At 42.1% G+C, this 20673-nt stretch overlaps 1 protein-coding gene across 1 annotated transcript in view; it reads left to right on the forward strand.

The window, feature by feature from the left end:
* CACHD1 (cache domain containing 1) overlaps window positions 1–20673 on the forward strand; it is a 60905-nt gene that overhangs the window by 28544 nt on the left and 11688 nt on the right. The window contains exons 6-15 of the mRNA XM_009699423.1: window positions 2890–3039; window positions 4175–4408; window positions 7188–7337; window positions 7895–8018; window positions 8531–8648; window positions 10310–10478; window positions 12591–12733; window positions 13346–13527; window positions 15200–15310; window positions 19214–19336. Coding sequence (XP_009697725.1) covers window positions 2890–3039; window positions 4175–4408; window positions 7188–7337; window positions 7895–8018; window positions 8531–8648; window positions 10310–10478; window positions 12591–12733; window positions 13346–13527; window positions 15200–15310; window positions 19214–19336 — 1504 coding nt within the window. The remainder of the gene's footprint in view (window positions 1–2889; window positions 3040–4174; window positions 4409–7187; window positions 7338–7894; window positions 8019–8530; window positions 8649–10309; window positions 10479–12590; window positions 12734–13345; window positions 13528–15199; window positions 15311–19213; window positions 19337–20673) is intronic.

Raw genomic sequence — 20673 nt, forward strand, 5'->3', positions numbered from 1 at the left:
CCTTCCCATTCCTGAGACTGGGGGTTTTCTGTGTGTTTTTTGTCACGAGGATATGGTGAAAGATGCGGAAAAGATGGATATGAAATTGAGTGGCACGTTTGCTTGCCAGGAAGCCGTGGAAGGCAAATTCTTGAACCTGTGCTCTGAGTGCTCGTTGGAATTGAGTAACATTGCCAATGCTGCTGCAGGGTGGAGAAAGCAGACCAGTCTCTATCGGTTTACTCAATTTATGTAATGCAGATCTCATAGCGTGGTCCTGCGCCGGCTCCAGTGAGTACAAATCCTTCAGTGTCCTGAAGGGCATCAGCTCAGATGCTGTTCAGAACAGAAGCAAGCGAAAAAGAAAAATCCAGAAATGAGAGTGCTTTGGAAAGACTGAGGAAATGTGCTCCTACTTCATGTGACTTTCCTTCAATTTATAAAATGGTGCTTTTGCTATTAAAGGTTCAGCCAACTTCTGAACTTTAGGCCACAGATAGAGTGAAACATTTATCTGACTGTATGCTGCTTAGCTGAAAGATAGAGTTCTCAAGGGTGGGTTTTTACCATCCCTTGGCAAAATGATGAAAGGGATGCAACTTTCCAGAAAATAAAAAAGTAAAAAACTTCAGTGCTGCTGAAGCTGGCTGGGATAAGACGCATTAGTCATCAGTAGTTATTCCAAGAACATCAACTGTAGAGTCTTGCAGCATCCTCCTACGTATCTTTTATGTCTGGCACTGTTTGTATATTAGGATTAGAAGGTTTTGGCATAGTCTTCGTTAATGTGAAAGCACATACTTTCACTAGGTTTCATACCAAACAGTTATTTTGGGGCACAAGTACAGAAAGTTAAAAGAAAAGGCAAATGCTTTGAATTTAGGTTTTCTCTAAGTGCGAAAGATTTTGAAGACCTGATGTGTATATCGCAAATTTCAGAATTAGGGTGTGAGACACAATAGGTTTGAGAAGAGGATGTTTATAAAGCATGTCTCATTTTCTTGTAAATAATCTTTCCATCTTTTTTTAAAAAGAAAAATAAACCTAGAAAAAACTATCATTCATTTCACTGTTAACTTTCTAACATCCTGTTCCTGGAGAACAATGTGTGGGTGTGTCGGGGAAGCTATTGAGATACGGCCTCGCTCCCAAATTCGCACTGGAAAAGTTAGAAGGGAACTGCTGGTATGAGATGGAAGAATTGTGCCATTGAACATGCCTGAATTTCCTGCCTTATGACCGTTCTGTTGCAGTCTTGCTCAGCAGACCGTCATCCCAAAGTGTAAGAAAATGCTCTGCTACAGAGTACCAACATTCCCTGAAAACTCTGGGTAAACAGGTTGGGGGGGGTGTATTTTTTTTTTTTTTTTTTTTAAACAGTGTAGTTACATATATTATATACACGCACACACTAGAGAGAGAGAAATGCAGTAATTGTTCTCTGAATGTAAGGGCCTTTTCCAGCTATCAGAAGTGTAGCGTATCAAATAGCGTAGGATGCTCAGCAGTTGAATGATAAGATGCCCTGTTTAGCACTGGTCCCTGATGCAGACTGAGGACCGTCTTATGTTACTCCTGCCGGCAAACCTTTTAGACTGCAGCATCGTGCATGGCTGCACTATATAATAGCTATGCTATAGGAAGGGGCGGCGAGGGAAGGGGCTGAAATTCCCCCAAAATTAACAGTGCCTCTTACTTGTTTGTATCAAAAGCCAATTCTAGCGGAAATTCTTTTCAAGTCATCATGACAAAACGTACAAGTCAAAGCATTCATACTTACTTACAAAAACACAGGAAACACAGCAAACCCACAAAAAAAACCCAGATGAGGCAACAAAGTTGATGTATAAGCAGCTAACCTCATGTGCTTCAGATTATATGGTGGTCTATGATCCCTACAAGTATCTTAATTATACGCATAAACCACTTTTAGTACCGAGATATAGTATGGTGAAACAAGTTAGTGTGTAAGCAGTGATTTGAATTTATGCGTTCAAAGGCTTTGAGGCAGGCCTTTGGCCAAGAACATACTCAGCTTGAAAAACGTGTTCAAGTCCATGCGAAATGAGCCGACGACGAACGGCGATGTGCCGTGTCACCTTTCTCAAGCATTCCGCTCTAACCTACGCCGTGGGAAAGGATCAGGTGCCTTTCATCCCTCAGCATCCTCCAGCTATCGCCCTGCAAGCCATGGAGGGAGTTGCAGCGGTGCTAACGCAGGCACGAAGGAGGGGCGGTGGATGAAAAGGTCTTTTACAGGGATTTTGTGTTTCTTATGTACAACTGTTGGGGTGCCCGCCACTGTGCTACAGCAGGGACTGATCGCATGGCCAAACCTGAGTGGACAGGAGGATGAGGAGGGCCCCGTGATCAGCAGCGACAGCGATGCCAAGCCCCCTGCACAGCTCTTGCAGCAGCAACGGCTGGGAAAGCACCGTGCACTTTTCATGTAGGAAATACAATCAGATGCTCCCTTGGGCTGCAGCGCAGCTCTGCTCTGTAGAATTGCAGGAGGGGAGAAGAACAGTGGGTCAGGAGACAAAACCTGCAGGTTTTTTGCTTTTGTTAAGCCCTCTCCATGGACGTGGAGCAGCTTCTGCACCTTCACGCTGGTCTCACACGCTCCTGCCTGGTTGCAGCTGTGCCAGAAGGTGCCTATGAGGTCTGCTCAGGAGAAACAAGGCACCGAATCAAACAGATGTCTGTTAAATGCTGTGGATGGAAGTTTAATGGCGAATTATGTCATTCGTAAGACTGCAGTGTGTTTATCCACTGTAGATTCCTGTGAATCTCACAAGGGAAGCTGTTGGCAATATATGGTTGTAAGCAGATGTAAGGGCTCTTACCACACGACTTTTCCAAGTTAAAAATCTAATGCACTTTCTGCTATATATATGTAATTCTTTTTAGATACCGATATGGTCATAATTTACCTCTCGGCTGGGATTACATCAAAAGATTCCTCAGAAGAAGATAAAAAAGCTACCCTACGTGCTATCAATGAAGAAAATAGTTTCCTCAATAACTCAGTAATGATTCTTACTTACGCGCTTATGAATGGTGAGAAATGTTTTTGTATTACCAGCGGATCAAAATTCCCTTTCATCCTACAGCTATGCATTCATATTCATTCATACAGCTCTTCATTCAAATGCAACTCCAAGCCTTATTGGGAGCAGTTTGTGAATGGATTTTGGCCCCTGTAATCCAGAGGCTGCATCCAGATGTTACTTCCTTGGTATATAAAACTGTGTGCCACTGTATGCTTATATATCACAGTGCAGCTGCTCAGGATATAAAGGATTGTTGCCTGAATTGTCTGGTGGAAACCAGACTGAATTAAATTTGCTAACTATTGCAACTGTAAACCTTCCTGACGCTGCTCGTGTTTCCCGGTGCTGTAAAATGAGGGTATATGTGACTTCTGTTTCAATCATTAGCCGAGGAGCATGAATGTAACACCAAACGTAATCTGAAATGCCTTGATAATTTAGGACCCAGTTTAAGAGTCAAGTTAAATCGGAAGATGGTGCACACAGTAGTTTGGCATCCTGTGCTTTTTCCAACAAAGCATTTTCAGTAAGAAGGCTGTATGTTATATTACTAAAAATTGCACACGGATTCTAGCCAAGGAAACTAATGCTTAAGCTAATGTGTCATTTGACTGTAAATTTAAATACTCGTTTGAGACCTAATACATACAAAAGTCTTTGATTTGTCTGCAGGAATTGAGCCTGGGACTTGTGTAAAATGTGAAACTTTAATGTTTAAGCTAAAGAACAAAGCCTATTATCTCCAAGGGTGTATAATATGCTTCTGGTCCTTTATGTGGACTAGCCACCGGTGGAGAACAAAGAGCTGTCCTGTGGATTTATGGGTCACATAAGTCTTTGTTAAAAGATCTTTGTTTAAAGTGGTGATGTGAACAGCATGTGAAATTTTTGTACCGTGCAACGGTATGTGAAAGGCAATCTTACTAAATTTTGTAATAGCTGAATACTTTTCCTAAAACCATACTGGTCTTTTAGCACTTTACCTTATTGCGTGAATAAGCCTGTAGTATACTCAGTCCTACAGTTTAGTGTATGTATCGTTTTGCTTTTATTTACAGTACTTTGGAGTAAGATACAGAAGTCTTGATGGAAATTAAGCTTCTTTTATCTCCTTCCTTCTATTTCTTGCATCTCTGTTTCAGAGGGAGTGACAGGTTTGAAGGAACTGGCCTTTCTGCGAGACCTGGCAGAGCAGAACTCAGTGAAGTACGGGGTGCCTGACCGAACAGCCCTACCTGTGATCAAGGGAAGCATGATGGTCCTAAACCAGCTGAGTAACCTGGAAACTACGGTTGGCCGATTCTATACAAACCTCCCCAACCGGATGATCGATGAGGCAGTCTTCAGTCTGCCTTTCTCAGATGAAATGGGAGACGGTAAGTGCTTACATTGAATTTAGGTATAAAAACATAAGAGATTAGGTTCCCTTTGTGTACGTATTCTCAAATATACTGTAGTCTCATAAGATCATAGAATGGTTTGGTTGGAAGGGACCTTAAAGCCCATCCAGTTCCAACCCCCCTGCAGTGGGCAGAAACACCTTCCGCAAAACCAGGTTGCTTAAAGCCCCCCATCCAACCTGGCCTTGAACGCTTCCAGGGATAAGGCATCCACAGCTTCTCTGGGCAACCTGTGCCACTGCCTCACCACGAAGATGATGCTTTTAGGTGTGTTCCCAAGGCAAATATAAAACTAGCTTTTCATGCCAGTAGGCTTTTTTGTCTGCAGAAGGTCTCATTATTAAAAAAGTGGTAATAAGACATGAAGCAGATAGATTTAGGTTGGATTCTTGGGGATGAAATTTGTTCTTAATGTAAGCGTACATGTACACTGTCCACAGTTTAATTAGTGGAGAGAAACTCTTTGTACTTGAGGGAAGCAGTCTTGTCACGTTGAAGTGACAGCCATCACCATGTTGCACCATTGCAGGGTTCATTATTTCAGGACTTGTATATATCTTGAGGTCTTAGAGGTACACTCAGGGGATTGCATAGGTCCCCAAAGTGGAAGAGAGAAAAAGTTGTAATAGCTTGAGCCTCCCTTTCCTGTGGAGCCATGGACATGACTTTTGAGTCATCCTTCCTGCTGGAGTTCCCTTTATTCTGTCTTTGCACCCCAAGCAGTGACTCTTTGCACCTAGCTCAGCATCCATTCCCCGCCGTTGGGCTGTGAAGATGGGGATGCTGGACACTGGCAGTCAGACCTCTGTAAGAGGGGGAAGGCACCCAGCTTAGGAAATGGCACAAAGAGAGATTGTCAATTACTGTCCAAAATTTGCTATCCTTAGCTCTTCCTGTAGCTTCAGCACGCTTGGTCTGCCCTCAGCACTGGGTCAAAGAGGAAGCCTGAGCTGGCTGGTGGTCGCCTGGCCAGTCTGGAGCGAGTGATACACTGAATTTAGCGGAAGCCTGCTGAGAGTTTTTCCACAAACTGTGAATTCATCCCGAAGAATATCTTAATGCAGCAGATGTCTGCAGTCCAGTTCTCCCATCAGTTTCTAATTTATGCTGATGTGGTGGGAAGGTGCATGGATCTTCCAGTTTACTTTAAAATTAGATGCCATGTTAACAAAAACTGGGTGTTCAACTTGATCTGATGTCACCACTACATCCAGTAATGGAGAGAGTGAAGGCATAGCTGTCTATAGAGGCTTCTGGGAGCGTACCAGGATGTGTGTGAGACGACGTGTGTAAGAAATGCAGAAATTAGATAGTTTCATTTGTGCTCAGGGTAAGCATGCACTGCAGGGTGATCCTTTTTGGGTTCTTGGGGGGCGAGTTCAGGAGGTAGAGAGTGGGCTAAGGCTGCTCCCACAGCGCTGGCAGAGCTCCCCTGCCTGGACACACAGCTGGCCATGGGTCCCACTGCCTGAGCTCATACTTACTTAAGCATCATCAGTTGCAGTGTTGCTGCTCGTTTTACTTTTGGGATCCTAAAGCTCAGTGTACACGCTCGGAAAGTCGGAGTTGTAGGGTTTACCCCTGCTAGTTCTTGGCCAGCTCACCTGACATTTCTCTAGCACTGCTTCGTGCTCTGTAAAGAGATGTGACCATCATAGTGATGTTAGGAAATACATTGGTAATACTATATTGCTTTGACAATTGAGCAAATCCTATATTTCTTCATTCAGGACTTTGCATATTCTTAGTCGTGGCTGGTACGTCAGAGTAGTTGAGGGTTATGCAGAATAGTTTTCAAGGGCTGCTGAGTTTAGGTTGCACGTTTGCCTTGCGTGTTGAACCCCAAACAAATTTAAGACTATTCCCGAGCAAATCTCTTCCGAGTCAGAATGCTTGCTACTTTCTGCGTTTCCTAACCTCGGTAATTAAGCTGTATTGTTACTCTGTCACAAAGCCATATCCAAGCATAATGGAAAATTTGAGCAACGGAAGGATTAGAAATGGTGCAATAGAGAAGGCTTGTCTTACATAAACTTCAAAGTGTACTTAAAAGCTTATACATGCAAATGAATTTTATATTGGTTTGAGGGAAAAGAGTCGCTGTGTTTCCAAATAGAGGTGGTGTAGAAAGTGAGAGAAAGAAGGTATTACCGAGAGTTCTTACCTCAGGCACAAGATGCATCCCGAAACACTGTATAATTATGGGTATGGTTCCCAGTACAGTGGCCATACTGGGATTTAGTTAAGCAGAGGAGGTTTAATATTCTAAATACGCAATTAGATGAGCAATAATTCATCCCTATTGTTGCTTTACAAGTACAAATTCTCTTCCTCCCTCCTCCTCCTCCTATTTTTAAAATTGCCTTAAATGATGTTAAAGGAACAAAATACTATCTTGCCTTTTCATGCAAATGCATTTCTTATCTCTAAGGCATCCACCTGTAGACTGACAAAAACCCCAAAACATTAATTGTGGTGTGTATTTTAATAAATCGATTAAATGTACCTTAGGTCACTATCAGAAACGTAGACATTAAGTAAATAGGGAGAGTGGCTAACAACAGCCTGACATGACAGATAACCTGCTCAGCTTCCTTATAGGCATGCCAATTTTTGTCCATGTTCCAGCACAGAATACTATATAAAATTTAACTGTATAACATTCTGAAATGTTAAAGCGCATGCTCTGTTTCCTCTAAAAATAACTAACTAGATATTATTGCTGATAGTTTTATGTTATTTCTCTCATTCTAAGGCCTGATAATGACTGTAAGTAAACCGTGTTACTTTGGAAACCTGCTGCTAGGGATTGTTGGAGTAGATGTTAATCTCGCATATATCCTGGAAGATGTCACCTATTATCAAGACTCCTTGGGTTCTTACACTTTCCTCATTGATAATAAAGGTAACTTTTTGGCTCAGATAACCTCTTCTGGTCCCACTGAGGTCATTGACTATCAAAAGGAAACTCTTAATTCTCATGTCTCTAAATAGTCTATAAGTAATGAATGATAATATTTATTAAAAGATTAATTGCATGTTGTTGGTTACTTTTGCCTGAGAGTTGCTGGGGACTGTAGGTGGATTCATGACTTGAAATTTCTGTACTGGCACTTGGATGTGGAAATGCTTGCTTGCTGTAGAGATTTTCTATATGTGTAACATCTGAGGTTTTCTATATGTGTAGGGTAAAAGGTGAAACTGGTGTGTATGTGTGTTCAGCTCTTTTCCTCTGATCCCAGACTCTTTTTGTGGCTTGGTTCTTTGAGCTGTCTTTCATTTGCAATTTACCTAGTTCTTCATTTGCAACTTCTTTGATGATAATATTGCTCGTTTACTGACATTTGTTAAGCCTTTGCAAAAACTGTATGTAGTTACTGTATTCTTTTTTTTCCCTATATTCATCCTAGGCTCTGTTGTCATAATGCATTCAATGTATGGGTTTGTCTCTTTATTTTTTAGGATACACTCTTATGCACCCATCCCTTACCAGGCCCTACCTGCTGTCTGAACCGCCGCTCCACACAGATATTATCCATTATGAGAACATTCCTAAATTTGAGCTGGTGCGCCAGAACATCCTTAGGTAAGGAATCAGAGTGCAAGTCCAAACATTAGCAGTCCTTATGGCACTAGGAGTATTTCTAGATGCGTTTTAAGAGAGTATAAGTTAAAGCTCCTTTTCCTACAATATCTGGATGCTTGGATGGAATTTCTCCCCTCTCTTCCCCCCAACAGTTCTGGTTTGCTTTTTCCTCCAGCTTTCTTCAGTTTATCATTTGGTGTGCTAAGCAGTGGTTTCCACAGCTGATCTAGGGGATACTCTTTCTAATCTCTCTCTTCCATGTCAGGAGGATTTTCCACTGTTCGGTCTGGGGTTTTTTTATCCTTTGTCTAATCTGAGTATGCGTGTTAACTCCAAATGTGGTGGTACATGAGAGCGTTTTCAGCATACCTACGCTTTTTCTTCACCTAAGACAGATAACAGTTAATCTCTTCATACCATATGATATTTTTATAAATGTGTAGTAGATGAGTTTTGCTTAAGCGCTTGCTCAGTGTTTAATAAAATGCTGGATGTTATCTCTGCCAATATAGCATTCCCCTGGGCAGCCAGATCATTATGGTTCCTGTGAACTCCTCACTGTCTTGGCATGTAAACAAACTGAGAGAAATTGGAAAAGAAGCCTACAATGTCAGCTATGCCTGGAAAATGGTAAGGAATAAAAGCGATGCTGTTACAGGATGGCATAGAGTAAGGTCATATATTGAGGAGTACATTCATGTACTGAATACAGTGAAGCATGAAGTATTGCTGTATATTGAAGTATGAAAGGTTTGAATTACTCAGAAGCTGCATGAATGTGGGTTTTTTTGTTACAATGAAGAACCAATGAAATCACCATTTCAGGTTGGTTCCCATGACATCTTCAGCGATGTGTCTGTATGGATACGTGGGTGCTCTTTCTTCATGAAGGCGCTCATTTCATAAGACATATATAACGTACAGTTACGTAGAGACTGTACTCTTGCTTTCCCAATGTAAGTAAATCTAAACTGGTCTGGATGTCACACTGCAAGCCAAGTGACACATAAATACCCACCAGAAACCACACTGGAATGTAGTGCTGAGGCAGTGTTCAGTATGAAGTTATTCTTTTGCTTAATAGTTGTTACGTAGGACAACCCGTTAATTCATACAGTTGGGAAAATGTCAGCTTCTCATTCTGATATCATCTGGTCACAGAACTGTACCAGTAGTCAGTGATGATGTAATTTAACGCTTTTCACATCGAAGCTTTCATTGACACTGAGTACGATGTGTATGCAACAGGCTGTATTACCAGTTGTAAGAGCTTTACGAGAGCTTCCAGCAGCTGTCTTCCCTTCTTCAGTTTTGAACATATCTGAACACTAATCTTGACCCAGGGATTAAAATGGAATCTAAGGTTAAATATAATCCAGGTGATTTTCACTGATGCCAGAAATAATTGGCTACCTCTTTGTGCCAACAAATTCAAGAGGGTACTTGTGGATCCTTTCACAGTATTAAGTAAAGCCAACCTAAAAGGTTAAGCTGAGCAGTTTTAAGAGATTAAATCTGTCATTGTGTCACAGAAATTCACATAGGAGGGTGTCTGGAGCTCATTTCCTAATGTTGTAATGCTACCTTAAATATCAAACACCCTCGCAGAGCAGCTGGGCAACTCCCAAATTTGCTAGTCTGCTGTACTATAGGATACTTAAAAGATGTGACATATGGAGCACACAATTAAGAGTGGTAATGATTTGTCTGTATTCTTCATAAAGGGAATACCAGTGGTTTTATCAACAGTGAACCTGAAGCCTCTCCTCTGTTAGTGACACTTGGAAAAGTATCCACAAAATAGTGCTAGAAATTATTGCTAATTAAGCAATAAAATGAAGGTCTTAATGTAATCTTTTTTTTTCCTGAGAACTAAATATTTTTATTCTGTGCATAGATGATGGAAAAGTATTTTTTTTGTACGGCTTAGTGGCTCTGATACATACAAGACAATTACAGACTGGAATGTGGCTGTATGAGACTGAGTTGCAGTAGTCAGACCACTGAAGACAAGCGTCTCTATCCTGCGTGGAGACCAATACGGCTTGAGCACAGTCCTCCTCTCTGTTTTTTGTAGGGTCAAGTCCATATTAGTTTCTTTGAAAAGGAGTTGTCTGTTTGCAGAGAGAGCGGGAACTGTGATCTGTGAGAGGATGGCAAAGTGTGGTGCTGCCTTCCAGAACTGGACAAGATGAGCAATTAAGAAAAGAGAATGAATGCTAAACAGAAAAGAAGTTCTGTACCTCCTCCACCTTTTTGTTTCCATTTGATGACTTACCTATATTTTTCAGGTCCAGGACACATCCTTTATTCTATGTGTTGTGGTAATACAGCCAGAAATACCTGTTAAACAGCTGAAGAATCTCAACACTGTCCCCAGCAGCAAGCTCCTGTACCACCGACTAGATCTGCTGGGCCAGCCGAACGCCTGCCTGCACTTCAAGCAGCTGGCTACCTTAGGTAAAGCTTTCTTGTAGTTCATCTTGACCGCCTTGTGCATGTTTCTGTAGAGCATGGCAGCAGGAAGTAAGACTCTTCTCACAAAACACTGGAAGTACTCTCCTCTTGAGAGGCTTTTCCTTCCAAGGCCGATTTTCTAATCAGCTGTTACCTTCTTGTAGCTATTCATTGATCATAGCTACCCTGCTCAATGGCGAGCACTTGCATGGATGAACAAAGTGGGACCGCTCGTCAGAGTACGAGATAAATGTGTTGTCAGTCTTGCTCAATCAAATTCCCAGAAAGTGGAGTGGGGAGAGTGAGAGATGTCTCACCAAGCTTAAAACTAAAAACAAAAAGCAGCTTATTGACAAATTACATAAGTAGGATGAAGTCCCGCCCAGTCGTGCAAGATTACTGTTCTTTTGACTTTGGATTTATGCACATTTTTCACTGCCATAAGCATTTAATACCATCGATCCGTGCGAAGTCGGGAGTTAAGTCTGTTGGGGGCAACTGAGAACTTCAGTGGTGTGATGGTTTCCAGACCCTCCCTACCTGCTTAAAAGTTCTTGGGTTACTGATGCGTTCCTGCTTTTGATAAGCTAAACTGTTTCTTTTCTACCTGACTGATTTCACTAGTTGCTCAAGCATTACTGGAAAGAGGGAGAGTCTCCCTCGCAATACAAGTTTGAGTGTCTGGAAAGGATAGAGAACTTAAAAATGATGATATATCCTAAGAACATAGAGGGTTTTTCCCTATAAGCATCATAAGTTGCAAGCTTTCATCTTTAAGTGTTAATCCTGGGGGTTTTGCTAAAAGCTGTGCTATATCATAAGAAGTTCTGAATGAAGTGCTTTTCTTTGTAGCAAGGTTTGAAGGTCTCCTGGTGCATTAACGGCACAGTTGTGATATTTTCTTAGCTATATTGCAGCGCCACAAATAGCTAAGTGAGATGAGAGTGCAGCAGTTATGGAGGAACTTGACAAATCTGTGGAAATTGCTTTGCCAGTTGTTTAAAATACAGGTTTTTTTCTTTCTTTAATGTGGTGCCTAGTCTCGATTATCTTATATTCAGAAAGACAAGGTCTGAATGGAAAATATCCAAAAAACGCCGTACTAAGCTGACAAGTGGAAAAACTTCATGCAAAGCAAAATGCAATCACATCCGAATATTTGGTCTGGGAAGCAGATGGAGGACTATAATAGAAGTTCGTAAGTGATGACTGGAGTACACATGGTTGCTGGATGTATTGGTGATGTGTTTTAGAGGCATGTGAATAAAAGCAGAACACTTCACGTACTCCAGTGAAATTTTTCCTCTGGAGACCATTATGCACAGGGCAATGGGGTTCCATGGGTCAAATATTCAGAAAAGGCGTACTTGTCAACCTTCAGCCCTGCGTCATCTTAATCGTTTTTCTTCTTAAAAAGAAAAAGCTGTCTGGTATTGCAGTTTCTGCACAATGCAAGTTTACTTTCTAGTCTGTTCTGAAAATCAGCGGCTGCACTTTTACTGGTAAGCTCTCTCTTCTGTGCTTGTAGGTCTCTCTTTGTTCATGATCTGTAACTGAAAGTGCTTGTTTTCCTTGTCCTCTGCCGTATCTAACGTAAACACCGATAATTAATTTCTTCTTCTTTAGTGCAGAATCTTTTCTTAAGGGACAACAGTTTCTGTAATCTTTGGAAAAGTAGTAATTCAGAAATTGTTTAGACTTTGAAAACAAGGGCACTAAAGTCTACCAAATGACACACAGAGATCAGAGTAAGTGGACTAAGTTTGTGACTTCTGTCTTTTGAAGCAAGCAAGGTGGTTCATGTGCAGCCAAAGTTTTGTGAGTGCCTAGGGAGGCAAGCTGTGCTGGTAAGTGCTCTGGTTTGGGTGGAAAACTTCATGTTTCCTGCCCTCGCTAACCATCTGCCCATGACCCGAAGGAGTTGTGCACTTTGCACACTGAAGTGCGGGAGAGCGGAGGAAGAGGCCGAGGAGTGAAGAGCATGTCAGTGTAATTCCTTCCATGTGTCCTCAGCTAGGACACCACGTCGGGTACCCTTTTGTGGTACGAATGTGGTTTACTATGCAATACGTGCCATCCGTTGTCCTTAACTTTCTCTTATTTTGCTATTTTTAGAAAGCCCTACGGTAATGCTCTCTGCGGGCAGCTTCTCTTCTCCTTACGAACACCTCAGCCAGCCCGAGACGAAGCGAATGGTGGAGCATTACACAGCCTACCTCAGCGACAACACGCGCCTGATTGCCAATCCTGGCCTTAAGGTATGTCCTCCGTGCTCACGGCTCTGCTCAGCCCCGGGGACCCTGCTTTCCTCTCGTCCCACGTCTTCTTGCGGGAGGGGAGTGCCTGAAACACTGATCTCCTGATGCTCCAAGGGTTATGCAGTGGTGGTTTGGAGTGGTATTCCCATCCCCAGAGAGATGGCCATGGGCTTCAAGGCCTGGAAGAGTGGAGAGAAGAGGGAGAGGGCTTCCTCCCCAGGAGGGGGGAAAAAAAGTTGATAAGCAGCTGTTGAAATAAACACTAGAAAAATGAAAGCTGCAGTAAATTCTTAGCAGAAATACCTTTATGTCTGTAGGCATATAAATGAGAAATTTCTGGTTTGAGTGCAAGTGGAGCAGCATTTATATTTACATGAAGTAAAAAAACAAACTCTAAAAAGCTGCAGATAAGAGATAACGACAACAATATTGCATTATAATAAGCTTTTCCTTTGCTTGGAATGTGCCCAATCCGTCTGGTGTGAGAAGACTTTAAACAAGTAATTGAGTTTGGATGATCTCTGATGGCTCTTTAGGAAACCCCGCGAGCAGCTTAGTATCTTTTCACGCAAGTCTTAGAGAAACCCTGCTAGGTCTGCCTTTGTTTTGCAGTTCTCTGTCAGAAATGAAGTAATGGCTACCAGTCACGTCACAGATGAATGGATGACACAAATGGAAATGAGTAGCCTGAACAGTTACATTGTGCGCCGTTACATAGCAACCCCCAATGGGGTGCTCCGAATTTACCCCGGTTCCCTCATGGACAAAGCATTTGATCCCACCAGGAGACAATGGTGAGTTTTTTAGGGTCCTGTTGCCAAAGCTTTGGATAAACTTGGAGGGCAATAAGGAAAATCTTTGGTATCGATCTCATAACCTGGGTTTTTTTTGTGGCCAGCTAATAAACTATTTACCTAGAAATGTTTTCATCGTGGGTAAAAGACTTGGCGCTTAAATACAGCTAGTGAAAATCTTTATTGGTTCTAATTTCAACCCTTTTTATTTTAAGTGGTAGTTTCCGTTTCATATCCCTGCTATGGCAGATGGGAATATAAATATTCAGAAAATGAGCATCGCCTTTAGGGATTGGCTAATTCGGGAGTGTTCTCAGCTCCTAGTGCCATTTTTGGTTGTTCATATTTCAGTCTTTTTGTTTGTTTAGAGCGGGTTTCCTCACTAATTTAAAGTAGGAATTTGCTGGCTCGACTGTGCGCTATTGATTATGCAGGAGCATCTGATTTGGGGAGATGTTTGTACACATTCCAAATGAGAGCCTGAGACATGAGAGCGCTCTGGAGCGCGTTTTGAGGTGTGTGCCAGCCAGGTGCTGCCACGCTGCGACACAGGGAAAAAAAACGAGCCAGCGCTGGGTCCCAACCCTCCAGCTCTGCCGGGAGGGCTCTGAATCGCCCCTGGCATTGCCTGTGCTGTAGCTCTCCTGACCCATGTTTTGCCTGAAAAAATCATGACCATAGCTACTGATTAGCTTTTCTTCAGGTTTTCTTCCTTTTTGTTGTTATTGATGGTTTTGCATAAGATGATGGAATTTTGCTCTTTTTTTTTTTCTTTTTTTGGTAGTGAGATAAATGAGGTGCATTCATACTGTAAATGAACTGCAGGTACCCTGGTCTCCATTTTAAAAGCTCCCATATTATTTTCATTATTGGTTTGGGCTTTTGGTTTAGTGGGTTTTTTTGCCTTTACATTTCATTGATTTTCTTAATCCATGGTTTTGAAAAAGCCTCCATACACAGCATGAGATAGTGTCTTGGTTTTTATAAGAAGCTAAATGGTAGTGTTTGGGAAAGAAGACACAAGTAAAACACTAGAAATAAAGTAGAAGTCGGTTAAGCTGCTTACACAGCGCAGTTCAGACTCCTAGGTTAGTATACTGGGGAAAAAGGCCAAGTAATAGCTTTTTCATACACAAAAGTGTTTCCAGCACTTAGCATGTTTTGTAAACTTTCTTATGATGGTAAGAAGATATTTGACATGATTGTGGCTTATTTTACACTGACAGGAAATTTTAAAAGATTGTAATTTGTAATCGCTTTCTGACCTATTTCTGAATTTTCTTGCATGAATTCTGTCTGTAGGATGTCATTTCTCCCCTGTTGGCAACAGAATAATTTTGCCAGTGTCTGCTTTGAGTTTGAGACGCTGCTGGCACTGTGTCACATGTTGTTCTGGGTAAAAATGTCTAAAATAACATTGAACATACTCTACGCAGAAGTAAATTGAGCTTTTTTTAATGCAGTTGGAGGTACTGAGGAACCATTTATTGAGCCAGTCTGGTTTAGGTCTGCTTAGGTACTTGTTTAATATTAAAAAACATTAATTTGATAGCATGTTGTTCACGGTGTACAGAATTCAGTGTCTATATTTCTGCAAAATCAGGGATACTGTCTGAAAGGTTACAGTAACCATTTTTCACTGATTATGAGCGTTTCTTTTGGCTTCCCTTAGGTACTTGCATGCAGTGGCTAATCCAGGACTAATTACCTTTACTGGTCCCTACTTAGATGTCGGAGGGGCTGGCTACGTCGTTACGATCAGTCACACAGTCCATTCTTCCAGGTAAATGGTGTTTTGAGGTTTGTGTCAAGCAAGAATACTCTCAAGCAGCAAGAGTTGCTTTGAGTAGGAGAGAAAAATGCTGGGCAACACGTACACGTCCAAAAACTGAAAACGAAAGCTGGTTTTAAAGTGCTTTTGGTGAAATGTGATATGACCTTGTGTACATCCAGTGGAAAGAGTATGTTGAAACACTGTGAAAAATCCATGTTATATGAATAGGTTTCTATTCTGTAGCTTTAGTGATATACAATTAATAACAGCGTATGGAAAACAGGATTGATTGGTGAGAATGTGCTCCTGGATGCACAGGAGATGAGATGCCATGTATGCAAGACAAGGACCTAGGAGGAGGAGAGGGATTGCTTTCATTCGGCAGTTTGGGATATGTTCCCTCTCAGCTGGCAGTCAAATACTGTTCCGTCAAGACTGCAAATCTCTCAATTTCCTGAAGTTACTCCCACTTACACTTCGGAAGTTGTATGTGCCAGGGTGATGTTTGGGAGGGAATAAGAAGTGAAAGCAGATCTGCCTAACTGCAGAGGTCAGTCCACAAGACGATTTTAATGAAAGAACCGTCCATACTCCCAAAACGGAGGGAGCTCCTGGCCTGGGCTGTTTAAATGCAGCACTTCTGGATGGGGGCTTTCAGGAGGAGGAAGAGCTTGAGGAGAAGCCTGTAAACCTTCAACTACCCTTACAGGATTGCAGAAAACAAACCAGAGTGGAAACAGCAGCCCGTGCCTTTGAGATCAAAACCCCACATCCAGCTAAGGGACCGTCATAGCCGTCTGTTAATACAGTTAATATTACCACCAGGAGAAGTGGAGTCAGTCTCTGTGTGAACATCTTGCCAGTACTGGAATGACCTTTTCCTCAAGGACCAGACTTTTGTTGTTTCAGCTCCCTCCTGGCCAGGCCCCCAGCCTAAGGCTAAGCTTTGATTTGAGATGTAGGATACTTAAAGGAGGTCAGTCTATAGAATACGTACTAAAGCTTCCTATCGTAAGCGCTCCCAAGTTTCAGAAATAGTTACTCATTTTCGTTTTTACACGGAGTCTCTTCCACGACTTTCACTGAGCATGTGGCTTCTGCGTACGCCCCATCTAATAGCCCGCTAGTACAAAGGTAACTTCTGATGTTGCGCTGGTAAATACCGATCACAAAGCCAGCAGAGCCTGGGACACTGCTTTTCTACTCGTCTCAGTGACATCTCGGCTTTCTTTGGGATTTCCCACCACAGGACATCTGCCTCTCTTTTTTGGGAGGAGTATTATCAGGCTTAATGCCTGCGTGGAGCTTCTCACAGAGGAATTTACTTAAGGGAAATAAGCACTTTTGTACGAAGAGAAGTGCAATTAATCAAAATTTGGATTTTTATCTAGTAAGAGATGGTTTAGTTAGCTTTAAGAACTCGTGTGGGTTATTAGAACATGATTAAAGAACAGTTAAACAAAGTTTGGCAGATGTGAGTGTGATGCCTGGGTAAATATGACCTCTAAAGCTTATAGTGACATGCGGTTATAATCCCCAAAGAGGTCTTAGTTAAAAAAAAAAAACAACGAGGGGTGGGGGAGGCATCAGTAGAGTCAGTAGGCATACTCACATTAGACACTGCTGTGTGGGTTTAAATAACAGCTTTAGTTTGTCTGGAACTGAGGCTTCCTTCTCATTCCCGTTTCTTGTATCTCTTACTTCTTTTTTGGAGGCTGGGAATAGAAGATTCATGCAAGAAGTTATTTAATACAGCTTGCATCAGCAAACCAGAAGGATTTAATGCTTAAAAATGAAGCTGAAATATTTACAGCGTTCCTAATGACTTTTTGTCTATTAGGACAGAGCAGTAACTTTTCATAGCTTGATGCCTTGTCACATATCCTTAAATGTATCTGTGCTGCTTCACTGTTATCCTTTTTCCCATTCCTTCTCCCTGAAATGGGTAACATTAAAAACATATTAAATGCAGGTTTTTAGAACCCGTATTTATAGATCTACAAACTAAATTTGACTACATCTTCACTGTACCTCTTTCAAAGCAAATGGACTTCAGTCCAGTAAACAGAGTTGGTTTATATGGGAGAATGGGTTGCCAGCAGCCTCGACTTTGTATAGTCCAGCTATGCCATTCGGTACCTTCTTTTTGTGAACATTTCTATTCCTATCTTCAGAGATAAAATTATTTAGAAAAGTAAATTTTGAAAAGTAGCAAGTCAAAGGTGTCTCCTTTGTCATCAACAGAAGGCCTGCATAGGTGCAAAACAGCATGCCCTACGATCTGAGGGTGAGCTGATCGGTTCGTGTCCCTCGGGGACGAGAGGTAACTTGGTCTGGCCGTGCCATCTCAGCCAACTTTGAGAATTTGGGGGTTAGAAATGGAGGAGCGACAGAGATTCCCTTGTCATTCAGTCCAGCCTCAGGCTACTGCACACCACTACATCATATAATCATTTTGATAACCCCCCCTAATAAATGTTATTTTCCTCTATTATTTTATTAAAAGGCTTTCGTTCCAGAACCCCACTGCTCAGCTGCCCGGTGGGGATTCGCACTGTAGTTCGAGTGCATTGAGTCAGGAGGACTTGACTATCCCGATGTTTCTCCTGAGGGAGAGGTGGGAATTCGCCAGGACAGGCAGTTTTGGAAAAATAACAACAGAAATAGAATAGAATTTCTGTTTGGAGCTTTCAGCATCCAGAGGGACTTAGCCAAATGTCAAGATTGTGCTTCTGCCAGGAGAGCTCTTGCAACTGCTTCACTGATGGTGAGGAAAGTTAAAACGATACAACGGAGCAGAAGTAACGCTTTTTTACCCTTATAGAGCTGTAAGAAAATACATCCATCTATCAGCCTGAGACTTTTGCCGGTCTTTGATGCATTGATTGCTAAGGCAACTGTGTATATTCCCGAACTGGTGTGTAACAACAGGAACACAAGCGCATTTTCAGTACGGGCGAAATATTGCAATTCGCAGCAGCTCTTGCTGCCGCTGCTGGCGAGCATCCACAGAGCCTCCAGGTTCTGCCCTTTCCCTAAACGTCTGTTTGATGGTTGCCCAACATTGGGGGAAAAATACTGAATCAGAACATTTGTGAAGTGATGTGGTTTTAAATGTCACTTGGCACTCCACAGGCAGTGGGAGGCAGTGTCAGGTTAGCACGAATGACTCCTATTTAATTCCAGCCAGCACGGCTAACTGACCCATTAGTAGGATGTGATTTGAAGCATTTAACACGGTGCTCATTAACCAGCGCCTAAATACCACCTAGTTGCCTGCTGCAAGGTAACCTCATTCATGTCTCTACCTTGGCCAGCTTATTTTTCTGGCTGAAATTCATAATCACTCCGATGCTTTGGAATTTTAGGGATTTAGCAAAGTGTCTGTGGCAGCTTCATACTCAGGTCCTAACGCTGGGGGCTGAGCAAAGAGGAGCGGTGGGGATTCTGGTGCTAGAAATGCAGGAGCTGCGTCCTGCGTTCATTTGTGCGAGTGGGGAATTTTTAATCCTAATTGATGTTGCTAAATACTAAATGTCCGTAGGTGGCAGGGGCGTATGTAAGAGTGGAGGGAGAGCAGCCCGTGGGGAGAAGGGTCGGTTCCTGGGTGTGATCCACTCCCGGGCTGTCTCCTGTCTCCTCCACACGCTGGTTGTGGAGAGACTTCAGGATTTGCCACAAATAACTTAAACACCGTTAAGAGACTCTTCTCTCCGTTGACAGCTGCTATAACTGTTCATTTAAACACAAGCAGGGTGAACTGAGCTTCAGTGTGGAGGTGTGGATTCGAGCTGGTCATTTATATGCCAGGGAAGCCAGTCCCCTTTTCGAGTAGGGAACTGAGTAATTAAAATATTCATCATTAATACAGCCACGAGAGCCTTTTTCCTTTTTTCCCTCCCCTCTTTGCAGCGCACAGATGTCTTCGGGACATTCGGTGGCAGTAATGGGCATTGACTTCACCCTGCGATACTTCTACAAAGTTCTCATGGACCTGCTGCCAGTTTGTAACCAAGACGGAGGAAACAAAATAAGGTAAGCCATTCCTTCCAGGCAATAAATATCTAAAGCCTTGGTTTTTCCTTTAACCAGATGACCCAGAGGTACTTTCCAACTTGACTTATTCTAGGATTCTGTTACTTTCAATGGGTGTTCTCTGATTCCCACTAAAATTTGTGCTTGTTCTTCTCATAAAGATTATGTGGACTTTTTTGTTATTCAAGATCAAACTGTCATCAGCTAAGTAAGCAGACTGCAGGAATACAAAAACGGAAGATGACTGAATTTTTTTTTTTTGTTATATTTAGACTTCACTGAAATCCTGGGAGAAAAACCATTCTTTATTAAATGAACACGCTCCCCCTTCTCTCCTGTTTGTTTCTATTTTACCTACTTAATTCCTGTGAGCATGTAATAATGATGTATTATCTCTAGCTACTTTAACAATGATTATTAAAACATACTTTTGTTATTTTTCTCAGAAATACATAGCACAGCACTAGTCAGAAGAGGGCTGATTTCATCTGGAGTATCTAATTTTAGACCTATGAGTGTCTTAATTGTTCCTCTTTCTTTTACCCTTTTTATGAAAAAGCACGGCGAGGGAAGACTCTGGTCTGGATCTGGAGTAACTTGATAACTTGGGTTAGGCGTTGTTGTTGTTCCTTTGGTTTTAAACCATAAATTTGGGAAGGGAAGTGGTTTTCTGTCATCTTCCCAGTTCTATTCTAGTTTGGTTTGGGTATTTTTTAATACATTTTATGGTGTATTAAAAGAAAAAAAAATTTAAAAAATCAGGATTTCTGGTTTGTCATTCCTTCCCCCCTAGTTCAAAACCATTAATACTCAACAGGGTCAGATGCTTTGTTCTGTTTCTGCTTTCCTTAAATGAGGAATTTCAAGCTTATTGTTAAATGCTTTGTTAGACCATCCTAATGTAGACGCCGGATCTAACACTTACAGCCTCTGCGTAAACGCACGCAGGTCCGAAGGGACAACTGTTCTAACTAGCTAGCAGGCATTTGGGGCTTTTTATTGTATCTCTGCTGAGCTTTTTCTCCTTGCAGTCACCCTGGGGTGATCACAAACCTACTCATTCTCCTGCTTCCTATGGCATCTTTCAGAAAAAAGAGGAAATACAACATCACTACATGAATTTCTAATGCAAACCCCAAACAGTTTGGGGCAGTAAAAAAAAAAAAAAAAAATCCAACTGGAAGTTTTCCTGACTCCTTAGTACGCCTAAAGTGTACCGTCCCATGTATTCTGTGCTGATTGCTTTGTACGTAGCAGACGGCCATGGGAATGGCAGCCTTTAAAGCTGCCCCAAGTGTCAGGCGGCCCCGGCGCAGCTGCGGGCCCCCGGCCAAGCC

Source organism: Cariama cristata, unplaced genomic scaffold (genome assembly GCF_000690535.1).
Source record: "Cariama cristata isolate BGI_N322 unplaced genomic scaffold, ASM69053v1 scaffold3154, whole genome shotgun sequence".
In the NCBI taxonomy this organism is placed as follows: Eukaryota; Metazoa; Chordata; class Aves; order Cariamiformes; family Cariamidae; genus Cariama; species Cariama cristata.